Below are 22,223 nucleotides of genomic sequence, written 5' to 3'. Positions count from 1 at the left end.
AACAGAGGGTCATCAGAACATGCACAGTGCTGCTTGAATTAAAACTCAGACATCACTGTCATTTTTTGAGTATCTTCATTATCCTGGGTTCTTTCAACTTAAATATATCCCTTAAAATTACCTAAAAATTACCTTGCACAGGATAGAAACAAAGTTCCACTCAGGTACCCACCACTGAAGGAGTCCTTTCCCCTTCATTCTGGTTCAGCAAAGCATTCAATTCCCATTGATTCACTGGGAAGTTTAGTGACTTCCCATGGCAAGAAAATTTCTGGGCTTTTTTTGTTGGGTTTTTGTTTGTTGGGGTTTTTTTGTTTGTTTGTTTGGCTCATTTTTTATTTTTTTTTAATAAATCAGAGCTCTCAAACTGATCCATTTTCTTCACCATGTTAGTGAGCCAAAAAATGACTCTGACATTTCACATGCATGTTACATCCCATACTGTGGGACATCTCCAGACTCTGTAGTGCAAACAGGTTCACACTCAGCACACAGAGGAACAACAGAGGGTCACAGCATCACTCTGCAAATGCAGATGCAACAGCCCTTGGCTTTATGGATTAGCAACAGAGGAAGTCTAAGTTATATAAAGGGGACAATTTTTAAAATTGAAAATGTAAATCCACTTTCAGCAAATGAAGAGCATTTATCTTGGCTGGAAATTTTGATTTAGCTGAAAGTGCATCCAATTCACTTATTCCATTATTTCAGACTTAAAAATGAGAAAAGCAGAGGTTAATGAATCAAGGTAATGAACGAGCCAGGAAAAAGCCCCCCAATACTGAGACACCATCCCTAGCAACACTCTCATCCTTCTCTTTTCATGTGCATTACACCACCCACCCCTCCCCTGCATTAGCTGGGCCCTGCCCAGATAAAAAATGTCTATTTATTATTTGTCCAAACGTTTCCTACTTCCTGAGATGTTACCAAGAATTTTCCAATAACACAGAGTAAGAAACTGGCTGGGGTGCACATTGGGCATCTGTGCCCCTACACAGCCCCAGAGCTGCTTAGCCCCATGTCTGGGTCTGCAGATGTGATGCCCAGGGGAGAGGATGCTTTAGGTTAAGTATCTGGAGTTCTGGAGTATGGATTCTTCTCCACAGCTGCTGAGCAGGTTTTCACTGAAGCTGCAAGTGAGTCAAGGACTAACTCCAGTGCTGATGTGTTTGTATTATTTTATTCAAACAGCTAACTCCCAAACTAAATTCTCTATTTCTTGCACAAGCTGCAATTCATCAGTGAGAGGTTCTGCATGCACTCAACAATGCACCTTGTCTTGTGTTTTCTTTGTCTTGACAACCACCAAGAAGTAGTCCTACTCTTCAGGAAATTAAGCACACTCCAGAGAAAGGTTTGGCTGTTTTTAATTTGCTGGCTCCATAACAAGATTTGGCTTTTAGATAAACAGCAAATTGTCTATAGGACATGGTTCTTGAAACCCAGTGTTAACAATTAAAAGTCTCTGATTCATGTGCCTGAATTAATCTGTCCAGAGCTCTATGAGATGCCAATGGTTATTCCAACAGCTCCTAATCCAAAGGACATTTCTCCCACTGGGACCCTGTCTCTTGTCTTTACCAGTCCTGCATGGATTCCCCAAACACCTCATTTAGGTCTAAATTGCTTTGTTTGGCCTACAATGTCCCCCTACTTTGTTTAAGCCTTTATATATATATAAGGGTTGGACTTGATGATCTCTGAGGTCCCTTCCAACCCAGCTAATTCTATGATTCTATGATATGATACTTACTAAATTTAATAAGTCACTGAGGGTTTCTTACTAAAGGTTCCAGCATGTGGTCACCTATCTTTTCTTATGCTGAAGAATAATGGCCAGTTTAGACCACCTAACACCTTACTGGCAGAGAGAAGGCGGCACCATGACTGAGGCAGAGTGGGAAGCAAATACTCTGAATTTGGCCTTTAGTCTCTTGAATCAGTGCTGGGTATTTTAGGTGGTACTGCTGGGGCATCTGGAACAATTCAGTAATAAAAATAAAATAAAATAAAATAATGTATTTATGCATGTGAGTGATAGAGAAAGGTACCATGACCAGCTCTCAAGCTAAGGCCATGCTCATGAGAAAGGCTGAGCTGATCCCCATGGGTGACAGTATAAACCTAGGTCTATGCATGTATTAATGATGACTGATGGAGAAATTCAGACTGGAAATGAGGGCTAAGCAGCAGAGGAGACTTAATCATTGAAGCAGCTTCATGGATGTGATGGATCTCTACCAAGATGAATCTTGGTGTAAGCTTCAACTTCTGTGGAGCCAGTGTCCTCTTACACTTCTTAAAGTCACCCTTTCTATCAGAGCTTCTTGATTTCTAGAAAACATGGTATAGCTGAGCAGGAAATTAAAGTCAGGTAAAATACTATGAAACAAAGCTCAGTGGTTCCTTATTCTAAAATCTGTGACTTGGACATGACAATCTTAAAGGTCTTCTCCAACCTAAACTGTTCTATGGCTCCATGGAAGTCTCTAAAGTCCCAAGAACACAAGAAGAGGGAATGTGCTCATGGACACATGTGAATCAGGTGTTCAGAGTAAGGATTTTCCTCTTTCTGGCTCCAAAATAACATGTGTTGAGCAGTAATATGTGGTAGAGAGAATAAGCAGGGATCAGTAAGAGGCACTGTAATGAAATGTCTCTTTTTTTTTCCTTTTTTCTTTCTTTTTCCTTTGAATTTTACCGAAGACTCAGAACATTAACATGGAAAACATTGCTGATGCCAAGATAGAAACCAAGGGGGAAAGAAAGGCAATAAAGCAGAATCCACTGAGCAAAGCTGGAAAGAGAATCTGCAGAGCTGTTGGCTACATCAGTGGAGACATGAAGGAATTTGGAGCCTGGCTAAAAGGTAAAGCTACTTCATCATGACTAATTAGGGGATTCAAAAGAAGAATTACATCAAAGGAATAATAACTAACTTCTTAGTAATGTGATTGAAGTTGAAGTACTGCAGAAACTACCTCAGCCTTGAATTATTTCTGGGTTGGGGGGAAAAAAATCAGTGTTGTGCAGTGACCCACATGCTGCTTAAATCTTAAGGATGACTGAGGTGACATTTACCTCCCAACATGCCACGTTCAAAGTGAATTTAGTCCCACAGAACATGGCCCAGGATGGTTATTCCGTGCTCTGCCATTCTTCATAATACTCCCTGTCCTTTCAGCTGAGCTGTTAATGTCAAGCCTAATGCCACTGTGAAGTTAAATTACATATTGGAAGGTGTGGTTTGTCCCCATAATAAATCAGTGGCAGGATACACGTACGATTTGCCATCTGAGGCACAGACATCATAAATTAGCCAGTTCATATGAAAACAGTCCAGGGTACTTTATAACAGGGGACTCTGGCATCTGCACTGTTCATCTCAGCTTTCCAGCTGCAAGAATACTTCAGTATAGACCATAATAAATCCCAGCCAGGTTTTGCAGTCTTGGTGATTCATTGCTTCAGTCGTGCTGCCAAGTTCCACTGCCAAACAATTCCTGAATTTAAAAAAAAATTTAAAAAAAATAATAAAAAAAAAAATCTCATCATCTGTGTAATTTGGTGTGGAGTTGGTTTTTTTTTATTGTTTAATTCAATCTCTTGCAGATAAACCTCTCATAATCCAGTTCACTGACTGGGTGCTGCGTGGGATATCCCAGGTGATCTTTGTCAACAACCCTCTCAGTGGGCTGATAGTAATTGCTGGCTTCCTGGTGCAGAGCCCATGGCTGACACTCACAGGCTGCTTAGGAACAGTTGTGTCAACTTTAACAGCACTTATTCTGGGTCAGGACAGGTGAGTCCCTCTTCTATCCCTTCAAAACCAGACTGTCACTTCAATGATGACAATGATGTGTTAAAGAAGAAACATGGATGAAAAGTGTCACTGTCTGTGCACCTAGTCTGGTAGGACCAGACAGATCTTCCCATCCCCTGCATCTGGTGCCAAGGGATGCACTGGATGTGGCTGCAGAAAGGGTTGTTCCTGACAGGCAGATGGGACTCAGGAATGTGAAATTGAAGGTTGCATGACCCTTGGCAGAGGGGCTGGGGAGGGGAGGAGGTGATGCAAGGAATTCATCCATGGGGAGGGGATTTCAAGATGTTTCTTTCCTTCACACAGGTCAGCCATAGCAGCAGGTCTGCACGGATATAATGGGGTCCTGGTGGGATTGCTCATGGCTGTGTTCTCTGCTAAGGAAGACTACTACTGGTGGCTTCTACTGCCAGTAGCACTGGCATCCATGGTGTGGTAAGTCAGATGGGTCCCCAGGTTCTTAGTTCAGCCCTGGTTTCCCCACACTGAGACTGAGCCTTGGCATTTTTATGCATTATACAGAGTAGAATGGAAAAGAAACCACCACTGCCATGTCTGAGCTACTAAATCTGTACCATTATTTGCAATTGCAAACTCAAACGTAATCCCAAGACAAATAAAATGCCCACATAGTGACAAATAAACCCAACAGGGAAAAGGAAAACTGACAGCTGATCATACAGAATTCAATGCCATAAATGTTAGCTGTGATGCATCAATTCATCTCTGTCTCAAGAGGAGCATTATTTTCACCATCCCCTACCACCATCAACCACAAGTGTTTAATTTATTTAAGCCACTCCTAAGATTCTATGGTTTTCATGATAATGAAAAGAAAAACCAAGTACTTTACTCATATGTATGACATCATAATCTGCTCAGTGTTTGGACAGAAACATAATTCTGAAACCTGAGCTTTGTCCCCAGAATTTTTGGTAAAAGATTGTTAAAACCATGCATATTATCTGTCATCCTGAAGTTCCTGTGGTGTTATTCTCACTTTTGATGATAACTTTGATGTCAGTCTTTACTTCTGAACAAGGACACACAGACACCTTTTTCAGTTCACCCAGGCCTGCCACAGGTATCATAAACTCAATCCAATGAAGTACTTAAAATAAAATAAACCCTGAGACTGAGATGGGAAATAACTCCATTAGATACCTGGACCCTCCATAAGGGTGGAGAATTTTGGCTCCTTCATGATCACTAAATTCACCACAAATCTTATTGCATAACATGACAGGAACCCTGCTAACTGCCCTGAGAAAGGTAGAAAACCTACTGAGTGACGCTAGCATATCTGTGATTTTATCAGAAAGATTGAGGAAATCCAACAGCTTTTAAAAAGAAAAAAAAAAAAAAAAAAAAAAGCAGAAAAAGATTGGGTTTTGGATGTTGGTTATTTTTTTGTTTTCCTTTGCCTAGCTGAAAAACTCCTAGTGAGACCATTTTGTTCTTCTCTCAGCCCTGTTCTCAGCAGTGCTTTAGGCTCAGTCTTCTCTAAGTGGGATCTTCCTGTTTTCACCTTGCCTTTCAACATGGCCTTGACCCTCTATCTGGCTGCATCAGGACCACATAACCTCTTCTTCCCAACCACTGCCATTCAGCCAGCAACAGCAACACCAAACATCACCTGGGCAGATGCTGAAATGCCAATGGTAGGATGCACTGAAGATAACAGTCTTCTCAATTTAAGAAGAAAACCATTGCAGAATTGCATTATCTTCTTATTTTTTTACTGTATTATGGCCTGGCAGCACAAAACTGCATTTATAAGAAAGCTATTACCCAAAACATAAAGAGATTTTTGATAGCTTGCAAATGAGAACCTTTTTGGTATCTTTCATTTGCAGCTAGAATGAAATATAAATATGTATATATATGTATATGTACATATATAAGCACCAGAGAGCCTCTAAAATCTAATTACCCACTGCCATGCCTATACTGATCAGCACTCCATGGCTGAGGTTGTGCTGAGACTACCAGTTAACTCACAGGTTAATTTTACTTTTCCATGTACTGAGTGCTGTTTTCTTTAAAATTGCACCTTTCTGGTTAGAAATGATTGTGTGGGCATTACTAAAGAGGAATGGTTCCAAACTTGGGTGCAGGCACATGATCACTTATTTTTAGGTAACAATGAAGTGGGACCTTTCCAAAGACACATTTTAATTTCCTGCATATCACAATAAATAACAGATGCTAAACTAGTAGGCTTTCCCTAAGGTACAGCTGACTATTTTGAGGGGTTCCCAGGGAGTGATTAAGAAAAGGAAGTTAATTGGCACTAAACATCAATCCACAGGACTAACGTGTCTCAAAGGATGCTTACCGTGGTAGATTATTTTATGGTGACCATAAATGGGTTGTTCCATATTGAGGAACACAACATTTTTAGGAAGATCTCAAAGCTATGTCTAAACTTTGACCAAGCTGGGCTCTCAGCTATATTCCTAGTAAATCTCAAGGGAGTTTCAGGTATATAAGCAGATCCAGGGTATAGCCTTCCCTGAGTAAAGTCTTGTAATTCTGGACAAGACATTATTGGCCATTTCACCCTTGGGTCACCCCACTCGGAGGTAAATGTCTTCTCAAAGTCATTATCTACCCAAGCACTTCCATTTTCCCATCCATAACAGGATGCAAAAAATGGCCAAGTCAGCAGCACATGCAAAGATGATGAGCAGAGATGATGTGACAAAAGACATTTACCCTTGATATGAAAGCAAAAACCTGGCAGAGAAGCTCAAGGCTGGGGAACAAATATGATTCATTTTCACTGAAGGGGAAAACCTGGGGAAATGCCCTGCTGTCTCCTGAGAGGTGCCCAAACTTTCCACTCACAGTCCAGAAAGGGAGACTTTACCCCCAGCAAATGCCAAAACTGAAAGAAAAGTTGGGTTGTTTTGGTTTGGTTTTAAAAAGAAAAAAAAATAAATTACAAAGCCAATATCACACTGTCTTCTTTTCTTCTTCTTTTTTTTTTTTTTTTTAATATTTCTCCAGCTCTTGCAATCCATCCCAGCTGGAGTGGGTCAAATTTATGGATGTGATAACCCCTGGGCTGGGGGAATCTTCCTGATTGCTTTGTTTATCTCTTCTCCACTCATTTGTCTGCATGCAGCAATTGGATCAGCAGTGGGGATGCTGGCAGGTAAGGATTTGACTTGAGTCACAGACTTATGTCAAAGCATGGAAAGTAGAAGAGGAACCACAATGAGCAAAGCACTTAAGAGTCACAAATGTTTCTTCCATTGGAGAATAACTCTGAAAAAAAAAATACATACACTTCTGTTTAAAGAATTCTGTTGACTGACTTCCCCATTCTCTTACCTCTTTTTACAATGGCGGAAATCTTCAGAGGAAAGAAGCGTGGTTTTAGCTGCAATAAATTTTGTCATTAAATACTTCATTTGTGGACATATTCTGATGGGTTTAAGAGCAGCTTGATAAAAACCACAGCCACCAGTCTGAACCTGCAGCCCTCAGAGGTGCAATTGAGGTTCATGTGCAGGTCTAAGCACCCATCTATCTTCAGCTGAAAGTGCTTGGCCAAATTCAGCTCAGCAGCACCAGGGAAATTCTGCTACAATAACCTTGGATTAAAGTGTTTTTGGCCTTAGACTGTTAGCAGCACAACCACAAAATCAGAGCTCCGCGTAGGCATGCAGGCCAGATAAATAAAAAAAAAAATAAATAAATCTGGATTTATGCCGTCTTGTTTTTTATTCTGATGGCCAAGTAAGGGCACATCTTTGACTTCTCTTCCAGCACTGAGCTTAGCAGCACCTTTCAGCAAGATCTACTCTGGTTTGTGGGGATACAACAGCTCTCTCTCCTGCGCCGCCATCGGGGGCATCTTCTACGCCTTCACCTGGCAGACACATCTGCTGGCAGTCGCCTGTGGTATGTACCTTGAGGGTCTTTTTTGAAGTCACTCAGGATGTGCTCACCCTGGAGAGGTGGCCTGAAGCCAGATGGCCCCCTCCAGTGGGGCAGATGGGCTCAGGTGAGGCAGATGGATGGATGGATGGATGGATGGATGGATGGATGGATGGATGGATGGATGACGGAGGGGGATGTTGAAGCCAGGCGCAGCTCTGCCTTGTCCTGGTGAAATAAAAAGCAGTGGTTTTGTTGCTTTCAGCCAAAAGTTGTGTTCAACACAAGAGATGAGATCAGTGGGTGCTGATGTGCTCAGTTTTGAGGCATTAATTGTGCTTGTTCAACATTTCTGGATGAATCATACTGGGTTTTTTTCAGTCACAGATAACAGCTCAGTTTCCTTCTTTGGAGAAGGATGTATCTAAACTTTGACAAAACTGGAGCTCAGGATCAGTCCACACCTGTAGTTAGACAATTCCCAGCCTATTGAAATGGGTACCAAAGGCACGAACTAGGCAAGACAGAATGATTGAAGAATTATTTATAAGGCAATTCTGTATGAAATTTCAATATCACAGTGAGCTGGGAGTGCAACTATTGCTCATTCAATGCTCATATAAAAAAGATTTAGCTTTTATCTCATTGACTCACCTTCTAGCCCTAGAGGCAGGAGACATGAGGGTGGAAGGGTTATTTTCCTATTTAACCCCATCCATCAAGCTACATACTTTCCAAGTGAGTGCATTTTGTCCTTTTTCTGACCCCTTTAGAAAGGGGCTGTCCAGACATGGTCATAAACATTGCTTGAGCTACCCAAGGCAATGTGAGAGATATTGGATAGACCTTGCTGGTCTACTCCATGAACAATTGAACTCACCAAGAAGTACCTTTCTTTTTCACAGCTCTCTTCAGTGCCTACCTAGGAGCAGCATTGACTCACATGTTCTCTGTGGTAAGTAGTGTATTACCTAAGGTTTTTTTCTTCTTGGTTTTTTTTTCTTTTTGAAGGACAGGTGTGACCACTGTGTATTTTCCTGGCTTGTAAGGTGAAACAACAAGACTCAGAATATTTCAGCCAAAAGTAGACCTGGTCTGGGGAAAGGGACACAGTCCACCCAGGGGTCTGGGGTGGTTTCCTCAGCAGGCCACTTACAACCATCACCACTTTTCATCCTCAGAGCTTACAGGAACTTCCACAGCTCAGCCCTCTGGGGTAAAGATATGTCTATGCTTTGTGCCTGAAGCAATTGAGGAAAGGGCCCTCCACACATGTAAAGAAATCTCAAATTTTTGTAATTGCTTTGCCCAAGGGCCCAAAGACAGTCAGCACAAGAGTTCAGGGAAAAGCTGAATGCTTCTGGTGCCCATTCCTCTTTCACTTCTATCCAATCCTTTGTGCAGAAGCACAAAGAGAAGGCAGCCTTCTCACCAGAGCTGGTAGATTCACAGGTTAATGCACAACATCAAGATTTCATAAAGAAATCCTGCCTAACAGGGAATGATTCCAGGCAAAATCGAAATAGATTTTCCTTGAGAAAGCTAGTTCCAAGTTGCCTGGCACTGAGTTGTTTGGTTGTTTTTTTTTTCCAAGGGCTGGTGGATTAAATAGAAAAAAGACACAGAGTAAATAAGTTCTTTGTATTTTTCTTTGCAGTTTGGGATGCCGTCAGGAACCTGGTCTTTTTGTTTGTCTGCATTGACCTTCCTGCTAATAACCACTAACAACTCTGCCATCTACAAGCTGCCCCTCTCCAAAGTCACCTATCCAGAAGCCAACCGAGCTTATTATCTGAGGATGAAGAAAAATCAGAGCTCTTTTTGTGAGGTATAAAGACCCAGAAAGAGAGACATTTTGCAGATTTTAAGGCAAGGGCACAAAGTTTTTCTCCCCAATAAAACATTTTTTTTGTGCTACAAAATCAAAGGGAAAAAAAAAAAATTATCACCTTCAGAGTGGAGAGACTTTTTCCACCACATTCTCTTGTTCTCTTGTTCTAATCTGATTAGACAGGGCTGTGCTTTTGCTGGAAGGACCTTTCCAAAGACCAGTATGTAATAATTTAAAAGCACATATGTCTTGAAAGACACACGAATTTTAAGCAGTGGGGAAATGACTTAGAAGTCGAAGAGAAAAATCTGTTTGCAAAATCCGAGTCACAACAGTTGGACACAAAGCAATAGAGAGCAAAGCCTCCCTCATCATCTGGTGGGACTCCTGATTAATGGCTAAAACCAGCTTAAGACAGCAATAGGATACATCTTAGAGAGCTTCACAGTAGCAGAGAAGTGGAATAAAGAGTACCTTTTGCTAAGTAGAAAATAGGTGGTGAAGAATTCTACCTGGAGGATCTCTTGAGCCCAGTGGAGAGAGATGTGCATCAGCAATCATCACACACAAGGTGGACACAGATAAATTGCAGACAGCATTGCTAATGCTTGCCAGGCTTGTGGTAAAAATCACAATAGCAGCAGCCAGGGAATGTCTATCAGCCCCAGATTTTGGATGGTTTAGTTTGCGCTTCATCCTTTTTTCTTTGATGAAAAAAATGTTTTAGGCAGGCCTCTCTGTTTGCACAAAAAAAAATCTGTAAAGGCAAGATCAAGAAAGAAAATGCTAGTGAAAAGAATTTTTTTTATAATAAGAAAATTAAATAAATAATTTTAAAAAAGAAAAGTAATAAGTTTCTTGGTTTTATGTTAATCTCATGGGTCTTTTTTTCTTAATTCTTGAACTTAGTCGTATGTTTGCAATGGAGGGGAGAGCAGCAAAGTCATTGGCACCCTTTTCCTGTGCAATAAAATTATTCTTCTCAGTCTGTGCACAAGTAGAACCCATTTGAGATGACCTTCTTGACCTCCTTCCCCACCCTCTCCCTCTCAGCCAACAAATATTAAGCAGCAGAAGGCAGCTGAAGGTGCTGCTCTACCATTTCTCTCCACCCTACAATGGGAAGGGAATGGTTGGGGGATTGATGGACATATTGGAGCCACAGACCAGCTTTTTATTACCTCTGCACAGGCTGCCACAGTCCACAGGTAGGGAAGGAGAAAGGTGACCTTGCACCCAACAGGCTGCTCACCTTGGTGGGTGTAATCTTAGCCACCTTTCTGCCTGGCCCATCAAGGTACTTTACCTTCATTACAAATCCTCCACATCCTCAGGTCCTTCAATTGGCATCAGCCTATGTGCAATAATGTCATGGAATCACTGAATGGTTTGGGTTGAAAGAGACCTTGAAGGTTCACCTGGTCCAATCTCCCCACAGTGAGCATGGGACATCTGCAATTGGATCAGGTTGTTGCTCCTGGGAAAACAGATCAAAAACTGTTCCTCTTGTTGCAGAGGAAATAAAAAGTAGCCTGTGAACAGTGTTGGTTTTTGAGGACTGGGAAAAAAAACTTTTTGTTATCACCCAAGTATCTGTGTGGAAAATGTTTGGGATGAATTGCTGAGAGTCTTTTCTGGCAAGGTGTTTGGTTTTCAGATGTTTGCCAGTATTTCCGTATGACTGACACACCAGAGATCACTTGTAAAATATACCATTTGCTGTGGTTTACTTGGTAAATATCTTCATAATATTTCATGGAGCTAATTTTTAAAGCAAATCATATCACAGGATCATAGAATGGTAAATACTCATGCATTTTTGCATTTGGTATAATTTTTCCTCTACTTACCATCATTAGGCTCTACCAGAGACAAGTTATCTCTTATCTAAGTAGCCTAGAAGACACTAGAAAATATTATTAGGAACTCAGTGTGTGGCAGACATCTGGGAAACTTCTAGCTTCTGCATTTTGTACATATGGTGTTTTGCTGCATCAGTAACTTATTAAATATGAAGAGTAAAGTCTGCTTCTGTACCAGAGGCAAGATGAGTTGAAGGTTACAGCTGGGGCTGAAAACCTCCTCCAGACCAGACAAGGACTTGTTCCTAGGGGAGATGATGGGTTAGAAGTGATCATGTTCTGTCCAGAGGATGGACCTCTCCATCTGTCAAACTGTGATAGAAAAGTATATTTTTTGGTGTCTGAACTGACATCTCCCCACTTAGGACTATGTGTACCCCAGAGGAGCAAAACCATCAAAGGCCAGCTTTTACTCTGACATCAAAACCTGCACTGAGGGAAAAGTACCCTTTATGGACAGGGTAAATCAGCAGATTTCCTCCAACTGGTGCTGTTTCAGCTTGCTGTTGCTGAGCAACAGGGACATCTTGGCAGTACTGTAAGGATACCCTATCCACAGAACAGGAGAACAACAAAAGATGAAGCCCGTGTCTCAGCCATTAGAAAGGCTTTGCCCAACTTTTAGAATTAATTCTTCATTTTACACTATGCAGAAAATTCATTCTTCGCATCACTCCATGCAGAATAGCATTTACTTGGTAATTTGGCATGTGTACCAGGCAGAATACTTATAATATGCTTTTTCCCACTATCACTCGTAATGCACATTTTGCTAACAGGGCTGATTTATCTTATTACTGAAACTATTATCTTTTTTTCTTTTTTTTTTCTTTTTTCTTCTAAACATCCACAGAAGGCCCCAGCCACACTACTTGAAAACAATGAGGAAATAACAACTGCTTAGAAAATAGATTTCATTCAAAAGTCCAACTCAAATTTAAGGGAATTTTTATTGGAGGGGAGGAAAACCATGAATGACAGCTTTGGAAATCATGGGATGCTGAGCAAAAACCAGATTTTTGTCAGCACTGCACACTCCCCTCCTTCCCAAAGACATTTTGCTTCCTCACACAGCCCTGGAAGTGTGGGCAACATGAGCTTTGGTACCAGGATGTGGACTACTGCCACATCCTTTTCCCCAGCAAACCAGTGCCTGGGCAAATGCAGAAGAGGCCAACATTTGGTCATGCAGAAAAAAAAAAAAAAAACATACAAACAGCCATGCTGCATCTTTGGTGATGCCAAACAGGAGGGAGGAAACATTCATCCCAGATCACCTGAAGACCAGGCCCAAGAGTCAATTGCAGGTGGTATGGGTGCAGTACAGCAACACTTTAGGTGCTCAAATGCAAGGACATGAATTAATTCAGCCTCCTTTATTTTGTCATCCAGGGCTTTAGAGGCTTTTTGCTTGGTTTTACCATGTTGTACATGAAATATAAGTAGAAATAATGCTTGTGCTGGTAATTATCAAATCTTCTGAATCTTGACATTTAGTATAAAAAGTAGAATTTGGCCAGAGCTAAGAATAATTCAACCCCTGAGAAAGATGCTAGCCAGGAGGATGCAGGGCTGTGCATTTAAGAGAAATACTTGATTATTTCCCAATCACTCAGAGCCCAGAGGTTGCAATGAGCACTATGTCAAGTGATTTGTTAGGCACAAATTAACACTTTTCTGATGCTTCTCTTTGTCCTGCCATGGAAACCTGCCCTCAGGTGCTAAGGCCTTTACTGTCCCCAGAAGTTCAGCTTGCTCAAGAGTTTGAAAGAGATGAGGAAACAGCAGAACTCTGAAACCAAAACCAGCCCAATGACCTAAAACTGCTCCTCTGCTTCTACTCAAAGGCAAAGATAGACCAAGGTAAATTAATCTCCCACGCATACAACTGAAAAATGTTTAAGCAGGAATTGGAAGCCTTAATTTTTCATAGATTTGGGACAGAAGGCTTAGGTTTCAGTCCCCAGAAGTCACATCTATACACATGAGGAGAAGCCCACAAGAGGCAGATATGTTGAAGTCCTGCCCTTTGGCTGACACAGAAGCACTCAGCTGGGGCAGAAAGAAGAGCAGGAATAAAGAGGGAGAGGAAACACAAGTAATTTTTTAACCTGGTTTAAATTCTGGGTAACTGGGTATATGATTCTGGGTATCACCCAAGAGTAGCACTGAAAAATGATGGCACCAAGAACCAGCAAAAGGCAGGCTGAAAAGGAAAACATAGAATCCCAGACTGGTTTTGATTGGAAGAAGCCTTAAAGCTCCTCCATTCCCACCCCCTTTCCATGGGCAGGGACACCTCCCACCAGCCCAGGTTGCTCCAAGCCCCATCCAACCTGACCTGAGACACTGCCAGGGATGGGGCAGCCACAGCTTCTCTGGGAAACCTGGCACAGGGGCTCAGCACCCTCACAACAAAGAATTTCTTCCTAATATCCAACCTCAATCTCCCCTTCTTCATCTTGAAACCCTTCCCCCTCATCCCATCCCTCCCTGCCCATGTCCCAGCTCCCTCCCCAGCTTTCCTGGAGCCCCTTCAGGCACTGGAAGGTGCTCTAAGGTCTTCCCAGAGCTTTTTTTCTCCAGGCTGAACAACCCCAACTCTCCCAGCCTGGCTTCACAGGAGCAGACAGGCTGATGGATGTGACATTTGACAGAGGAGCTCGTGTTACTTCATGTGCCACAGCAAATGCCTCAGAACCTGGCCTGTGACCAGCTGAGATCCTGCTCACAATGCCAGCATTCCCCACTACCCTGGGGACTGATGCAGCTTGGAAAATGCCCCCCATGCAGAACATCTCCAACTTCCATGGGAATTTCTTCAGAAAGTCAAAAACTTAGAAGGGAGCAACCAAACAAATGCTGTGACCTAACAGCAGTACCTGTGAGAAAACACAGCTCAGTTGCATTTGTAACATCAAAGAAATTCCTTCTATCTTTAGGGCCTGTGAGGTCAGTGGGATTACTGGTTGTTGGGGCTTTTTTTTCAATAAAATAAAGCCACATGTGCTTGTGGTTTCAAAATTGGGAATTCAAATGCAAAGACTTCCTAGAAAAATCTGTATTATCTTTCTTTTGTCTTCTGTGAAAATAAATAAATTAGAAAATGGATAGAAACCGTGGGCTTGGAAAACTGACAAACTGAAGATCTGCTCACTTTAAACTTGGAGCAGTCGTTGGCTTAATAGGATAAGATTGAGATCAGTGGGAGTTTAAGGATCAGATTTGTTAGTTGGTGTAAATAAATAAATAATGCTAAGAAAAGTGTGCACCTGGCATGGTGCACGAGGAAGGAAAGAACAAATTTTTTCGAGTGGAATTTTCCAGCAAACTCCAGATCCTCAGCTATAGAGCAACTATTCAACATATTGTAGTTCACATTTTTCATGGGGAAGGGTGTGATAGTCAGTAAGGGAATCAGCCACTCTGGACCCCATCACTGCACAGAGGATTTGTTGCAGGTGAAGGCTGTGTTCACAGCACTACACCCACTGACTGTGCTCTGGTACCACACAGACATACCAAAGACTAGGACAACCTAGAAGAGCTATTTTCCAGCTTTATAGAGAAATCTTTTTATTGTGTCCTAACAATAGGTTTTAAGTTTTTTCTGTTGTTGCTTTAATATAAAATGAATGAAGGGAAATAAGGGTGGCATCTCCAACAGAATAAAAGTTCAAAGATGAAGTGGCCATTCTGACAACCTCATGCTGAACTCCCACTCCATATTTGCTGCTTATGAGCCACAAAAAGAGCAGGTTTTTTAAAGAGACAACAAAATTTGAACACAGCTTCTAAGAAGAAGAGAGAGAAGTTACAAACTGGCATCAGCAGAAGTAACTCAGGTGGGACTTTATGCCCTGCTGTCAGGTTCCCTTCTGTAGATGTATTGCAGAGGTTGCAATGCCCATGAAAAGCTCTGCAGGTGCTGATCAAATGCACAAGGCAAGACAATTACACACATCTAGAAAAAAGAAGAGAGAAGAGCAAATGCATCCAGAAATTCCAGAAAAATTAGTTCAGAACATTAGTGAGCTACAAATTTACCAGCCTTATCATCATTAAGGATCTGTGCATAAAGCTCTATGATTTATACTGAAAAAGTCAGGATGGGAACATGGCTTCATACTGAAAATGCTGTGTGACAATCCAGCAATCCAATTGCCTCTGACTACACACTTACGGGGCAAACCCTATTATGTTTTTCTTTCTCATCTCTAAAAGGGAGAGGAGAAAGACTTGGGGGTGCTGGGCAATGAGAAGTTCAACATGAGCCATCAAAGTGTGCTGAGAGCCCAGAAACCAGCCCTGTCCTGGGCTGCATCCCCAGCAGGGTCAGGGAGGGGATTGTCCCCCTCTGCTCCACTCTGGGGAGACCCCCCTGGGGTGCTGGGTCCAGTTCTGGGGTCCCCAACACCAGAAGGAGATGGAGCTGTTGGAGTGAGTCCAGAGGAGGCCCTGGGGATGCTGGGAGGGCTGGAGCAACTCTGGAGCCAGGCTGAGAGAGTTGGGGTTGTTCAGGCTGGAGAAGAGAAGGCTGCAGGGAGACCTTAGAGCACCTTCCAGTGCCTGAAGGGGCTCCAGGAAAGCTGGGGAGGGACTTGGGACAAGGGTGTATAGTAATAGGACCAGGGGGAACAGTTTCAAACTGGGAGAGGGGAGATTGAGGTTGGACATGAGGAAGAAATTGTTGAATTTGAGGGTGCTGATCCCCTGTGCCAGGTTTCCCAGAGAAGCTGTGGCTGCCCCATCCCTGGCAGTGTCTCAGGTCAGGTTGGATGGGGCTTGGAGCAACCTGGGCTGGTGGGAGGTGACCCTGCCCATGGCAGGAAGGTCGGAACCAGGTGATCTTTAGGTTCCTTCCAACTCACACCATTTTATGATTCTATGGTTCCACTATAAATCAGTGTCTTTTACAGCTTGCCTTGCCAGTCCTTACCTTGTAGATTTCTCTGTGGTCTGGTGTGGCTTTGGTGATAACACCATCTGGTGCTCACCAGGTGCTGCCCAGATGCCTCATTGGAACTGAGAAACTCTCAGTGAAATGCCAGACTTCAGAGTCTGGTAGCCACAGAAACCTCACACAGTTCATGGGGAGAGATACACTCAAGGCATAGAGAGAAGCACTTCTGTAAAATAATACAAAGCTTTCTGAAACTGCTAGATAAGTAGGAGCAGCTTATCTTTCTCCTTTGAACACAGAGGATGCTGAGGGCAGCTGGACTCCCGTTTTCATGACAACCAAGTTAGGTGGGAGAAATCTCAGCTGTAAGTGCAGGTCCACAATGAAAGAGCTCCCAGGAGTTACCACAGGACCCTGTATTGGCAGCTTAAACCTAAATTCCAGATTAGATCCTCAAAACCCTTGCCTACCTGTGCTTTACACGTGAAATACCCAGAAAAACACACAAAGGAAACTAAACTTAGGTGTCTACATGTTGGCATATCCCTGTGTATTAAGTGTCAGAGTTCTACTCTGGTCAATGGAGTACAAATCAGTGCAATCCCTGGAGCCCAGGCAGCAATTCATCTGGGCAAACATGGGGATCAATAACCCCCTTGAATGATGAAGTGTTCCTTCCACTTCATTTGTCTGAAGGGTCTAATCCAGCAGGAACCATCAGAATCTCTGAGCATGCAAACAGACCCACACTGACAAGAGGAGGAAGAAGTGATGTTCCTTCCTCTGTCCTGAACTGGTACCTGTGTTCAGCATTGAGCCACATAGGTGTGTGCCACCCCTACCTACTCTGCTCTATGTTCTAATTATCTCATGTTAAATATTCATTAGAACAGAGACAGGAATCTCTATCTTACCCTATCACAAGTGCTGGAAGGTTTCTGAAAAAATATGGGACAGCTTAGTGGTTTTATTCTAGATGGTAGATCAAGGAATGGTAGATTAAGAATCTGAGGGTCTTCTGTGAAATTATGCCACATTTACCTCAAAGCCTCCCTTGTGGGCAGTCTGGGTGGTTGTTTGCCCATCATGCTGCTCTCCTGGGTACCTGGTCATGCCACTGAATCACCAGCAAAACACTCTAGAGAATAACAGGTGGCCAAGTGAGGATCCCAGAATTTCTGGCCTTCTGGAAACTGAGCCTTTATATAAAAAATAGTACTGCAATCTAGGGAGATAAATTCTAGGGACGAGAGCAGAAATTATCTGATTTTGTTTCTGGATGTGATTTGGAACCCTGGTGTATCAGACAAGAAAAGAGAGAGGGGGTTGGAAAGCCATGTTACTTTGGAAAAAAAGCAAGACCCACATGTGCAGATGGAAAATGCCTGTTCTTTAAATAAAACTGGGTGTGAAAAGGAATGGACCTTATTACTCTTCAAAAATCATGCTCAAAATACATTTTCTTGGGTTTCATGGGAGAATAAAATACAGCACTGATTTCTTTTTTTGTTCAGATGCTAAAACACCAATAGGACTCCCAGCAAGCAGCCAGGGGTCACCTGCCCAAGGCCTCTTCAGTACTGGTGGATGGAAATGCTGTCACCTCATCTGCCAGCCCTCATAAACCAGCCACTCATCTCATCAGCCATCCTGGTGCTGGTCACCATTTGTGTGGGTAAAAAAAGTAGATGAAGTTTTGATAGTGATGACAACCAGGCCAGGTAAGCAGTAGCTTGTGTTACGTTACCTGAGCCTTCTCTCACCTGCAGATGGGAAGGAAATAAGAAAAACTCCTGTATCTGGAGTTGCTAGGTAGTTTTCATTGCACATTCCCAGTTCACCCTCATCTACCCTTTGCTCTCTGTTACTTTCCTCTACTCACACGACAGAGAACACCCTCATCAAGTGGCAGCATCCAACAGCAAATGAAGGATCCTCAGACACCTCCTGCTGCCTGACACATCCTGGCTTCCCTCTCTCCCAGGGGGATGCAATCCTTCCCTACTTCCATGCACTCCCTGCATACAAAGCAGCACATTTCACCTGAATAGGAAGATCTAGAACGATCACACCCTTGACATATCTCTCAAATTCACTTCAGCATAACCCCACAGATCACTTATCTTCAGCTTGCCCTTATCTGAACTGCCTGGGTGACTCAGCCATACCTAGGCACAGAATATCTTCAAAACACAAATTCTTTCCCCTCCCCCCCCCCAGAAAGAAAAATTCCACTTAACAGCAAGTCTTGTGTGGTGGTGGATAAGCAATGAGATTCACTCCTGTATGTAACTTGCCTGACAGGCACTGTGAGCAGCTTGCAAGCCTGATACAGGTAATGAACCCAGGTTTAATCCAAGAGACAAGGAACACAGTGATAATTTGGAAGAACTGCCAGTTCAAAAGGATTCCCCTAAGCAGACATTGGACTTCTGTCCACCCCTTCTCATTTTGGCCATCCCACCATGAAGAGCTCTTTGAACTTTCACTTTTTTTTTCCATTTCCCCTGTCCTGGTTTGCTCACAGAGAATTGTTGATGATGGGCATCATCACCAGCCCCCCTGGGGAAGAGTTTTATCTTCCCCAGCACCACCAATCACTTTAACTTCAGTAACCCTTGAGTATCCTTAGCCACAAGTCCCTCTCTTTGCTATTAGAGGATCACCCTGCACTCACCTTCATGCCACAACAGTGTCCATCCACAGACATCCCTGAGCAAGACCTTGTCTGGATTTCACTCATCCAAGGCTGGAGTTTACTCAGAACCGTTCATTTATCTCCTGAAGCCCACCCAAAAGCATGAGATTTCATCTCCATGGGTTGGGGAATGATGAAAGATGTGTGACCTGGCAAGAGAGTCCACAGCACCGGAGACTTCTTCCATCCAGGTACAGGAGAAGTGGTCCCAGAGGGCTGGGTCATCAACAAAATGATCACAGATGCATTCAGCTAAGATTTCTCACAGATGATACAGATACAGATGATGTGAAGTGAAAGTTGTGCTGGGGATTAAGAGCAGAATAGCAGAGACAGAGCTACAGATGAGACCTATCCTTATCTCCAGGATGTTTGCAGATGTGCTGAAAAAGAAGTAGAGGTTTGTCACAGAATTAAGTTACACTGACTGTGCTTGAGAATTGAGCTCAGCTGTATTGAGACATCCAGAATTTCTCCACTGAACATGTAAAGCTTTTTTTTTAATTTTTTTTTTTTCTTCAGTGCAGAAATTTTATAGTTTTGTATTCTGCCTGCCATGAAAATTTCAGATGAAAACCTTTTCCCTGTCTGATACCTCCTGGAAGCTGAAGTTGTCTCTCAACTACAGAATGAGGAAGGCCCAGGAGCAGCAGGTGCCAGTGAAGGAATTACGGAGGATGCAGCACTCACAGCTCCATCCTAAACTCTTCTGGGACTTAGTGGAACAGCCCTTCTCAGCAAGTCAAAAAACCTATCAACCCCTCTCCAGTAAAGCTGGAAGTAACAACTGGAAGCAGTCTGCTGCTTCCCTGGGTGGCAGTTCTGCAAACAAGAAGGAATCAACAAAACTCCAGGCAAAACCAGTGCCACCCATTCCATGAGCACATGGCAGGCCAGGGAGCTTTGGAGCCCATAGCAACAGAGAAATGTCAACACGAATGCCATGCAGGAAAGGCACACTGTCCTAACAACAATCCTTCTCTGCATGTTGCAGATTTATGTAAAAAAACTGAGGAAAGAGCAGAAGTCCCATTTGCAGTGTGACTGATAACCATGCTGGTGAGTTGTGCACAGTCATTTGTTCCATTGTTCCTCTCAAAGAACGATGGCTACTTGTAAGACTTGCAGAAACCTGTGCTTTCTGATGAAGCTGTGAGCTAAATGCACCCAAACCCCACTGACTTCAGACATGTGGGGCTGTTCATGAGATCCTCAAATGCATAGAGCCAGATTGTTCCTGATCACGGGAGAGGTAACCACATACCAGTGCTGGAGAAGACAGATGTAAAAAAGCCATCCAGGTTTTAAGTTCTTCTGGGAATCCATCCAAAAGCATTCAAAGGATAACAGAGAATAATTTATACACTTAGTGAACAAGGTCCAAACACCTGATTATTCAAAATATAATCAAGCCTGACAAGTAAACAAGTGGTTGCACTTCAGAACAGGCACATGCCTGTTCTTCCTTCCCCAGCAAAATTATGGGCTAATCCTTCAAGAGTATGATTACATTATCTGTAGAAAAGTAATACCTTTGCCTACAAGAATGTGGCTCTGTTTCACCAACATGTGCTAGATCAAAACTCACCCATGTGACAACACTGGCCCAGGTTGCCCAGAGAGGTGGGAAATGCCCCATCCCTGGAACCATTCCAGGTCACGTTTGACAGGGCTCTGAGCAACCTGATCCAGCTGCAGATGTTCCTGCTCACTGCAGGGGGGTTGGACTGGATGTCCTCTAGATGTTCTTTCCACCTACAATATTTTGATTCTATGAAAAAGCCACCTGCAAACTACTCCTTGAGAGCCTACCTGCAGACATCCTTAGTCACCCAGCTCCCTAACAGAATGAGAAATCTCCTTTTCCCTCTTACTGCTGGAAACCACAATGTTGAGTCATGTATTTTTAACTCTTTAGGTGGCTAAGGACATGATTCAACAAGGCACAGTGATTTTGGTACACACCAAGCTCACATCCAACCCAACAGATTGTGGAAAGCCCAGCAGAGTTTGCCTTAGGGACTGCAGAGCCTCTCTGGTTAATTTAGCTAAGGTCTCTGAGGACGTCAGGTGAGAAGCAGGAATTTGTGAGAAACCTGCCTGCCCTGCCTGCCAAAGAGGTGCCATTAACAGCTTGTTCCATTCATCATGTCCACTCCTAACCAGCACGTTCACCTCTCCACCTGCTTTACCTGATTCCCAGCTTCAGGCTACCAGTATTTTATTCACCCTGCAGCATGGCCAGATTTCATTTTGCTGATGCCCTGGCTCCATACTACTGTGCTTCAAAGCTCTACCTTTAGATTTTATCTCTGGAGATAGATTTTAGCTCTATCTCTATCTTTAGTTAGGGACCATAACAAGAGGTCAGAGTCCATAAAGGGGGTACAGAATTAGGAGACAAATGACTGTATGGAAATATCCATCTCACAGAAGGGCCACCTAACCAACCCCTCATCTCCCAGGCTCTGCTGTCCTTTGACACTGCAGCATCCTCTTTGCCCAACTCCCAGTGGGATCTCTTCACCACCTCTATGTCCAGCTTCTAACTTCCCTCCTCCAGTGCAACATCACCTTTCTAATCTTGCCTGGACAGGAACACTGAGCTTCCAGCAAGGTCGTGCTGGTGAGTCAACAGCCACTTGCACACCTGGCTGTGAGCAGGGTGTATTAAGTGATGTAAACTGATCTATTGTTTGCCTCAACCCCGTGAGTGATGAGAACTGATAAGAACAATGCAGTCCCCATAACACTTCTCCTCCACCTTATCAGCCCCTGATCTTAATCCCAGGAGTCAATGTCATAATCCATCACTCTTAATGAGTGTGAGCTCCCCTAGGCAGGGGCCTTATCTCACTTGGTATCTAAAGGGCCACACCAGGTAATTAACTAAAGGTTACATTGGCCTGAAACACTACTGTGTTAGACCAGAGGAAGCAAAAGTAAATGCCTTTATATGGTAGAACTCACATGTCTCTTCCTGGCACTTCCACTGCTGGGACCTTCCAAACCAGCAGATCCCAGTACCAACAACAGAGAAACTGCCAGCTTTGGGCACCTACCAACACAGGCACAGTCCAAGTGTTGTGGTTTGGAGGCAGGATCTGGAGATGTGCTGATAAACACTTTGTCATTCATTGCCACTGAATGTTCCAGGAATGAGATGAAGGTAAAGAATAAACACACAGGCACTTTGTCAGTATGTCCTCTTTACT

The 22,223-nt window shown here is 43.1% G+C and overlaps 1 protein-coding gene across 1 annotated transcript in view; it reads left to right on the top strand.

Annotated features, from left to right (window-relative positions):
* LOC139789766 (urea transporter 2-like) overlaps positions 1–9,916 on the top strand; it is a 34,959-nt gene extending 25,043 nt beyond the window's left edge. The window contains exons 8-15 of the mRNA XM_071730806.1: positions 2,710–2,872; positions 3,616–3,805; positions 4,133–4,261; positions 5,295–5,487; positions 6,839–6,986; positions 7,604–7,738; positions 8,620–8,669; positions 9,372–9,916. Coding sequence (XP_071586907.1) covers positions 2,710–2,872; positions 3,616–3,805; positions 4,133–4,261; positions 5,295–5,487; positions 6,839–6,986; positions 7,604–7,738; positions 8,620–8,669; positions 9,372–9,548 — 1,185 coding nt within the window. The 3' untranslated portion in view covers positions 9,549–9,916. The remainder of the gene's footprint in view (positions 1–2,709; positions 2,873–3,615; positions 3,806–4,132; positions 4,262–5,294; positions 5,488–6,838; positions 6,987–7,603; positions 7,739–8,619; positions 8,670–9,371) is intronic.
* Positions 9,917–22,223: the final 12,307 nt, after the last annotated feature.

This window comes from Heliangelus exortis, chromosome Z (genome assembly GCF_036169615.1).
Source record: "Heliangelus exortis chromosome Z, bHelExo1.hap1, whole genome shotgun sequence".
Classification (NCBI taxonomy): domain Eukaryota; kingdom Metazoa; phylum Chordata; class Aves; order Apodiformes; family Trochilidae; genus Heliangelus; species Heliangelus exortis.
The sequence above is the reverse complement of the archived record's forward strand: the minus strand, read 5'-3'. Positions and strand labels throughout refer to the sequence as shown.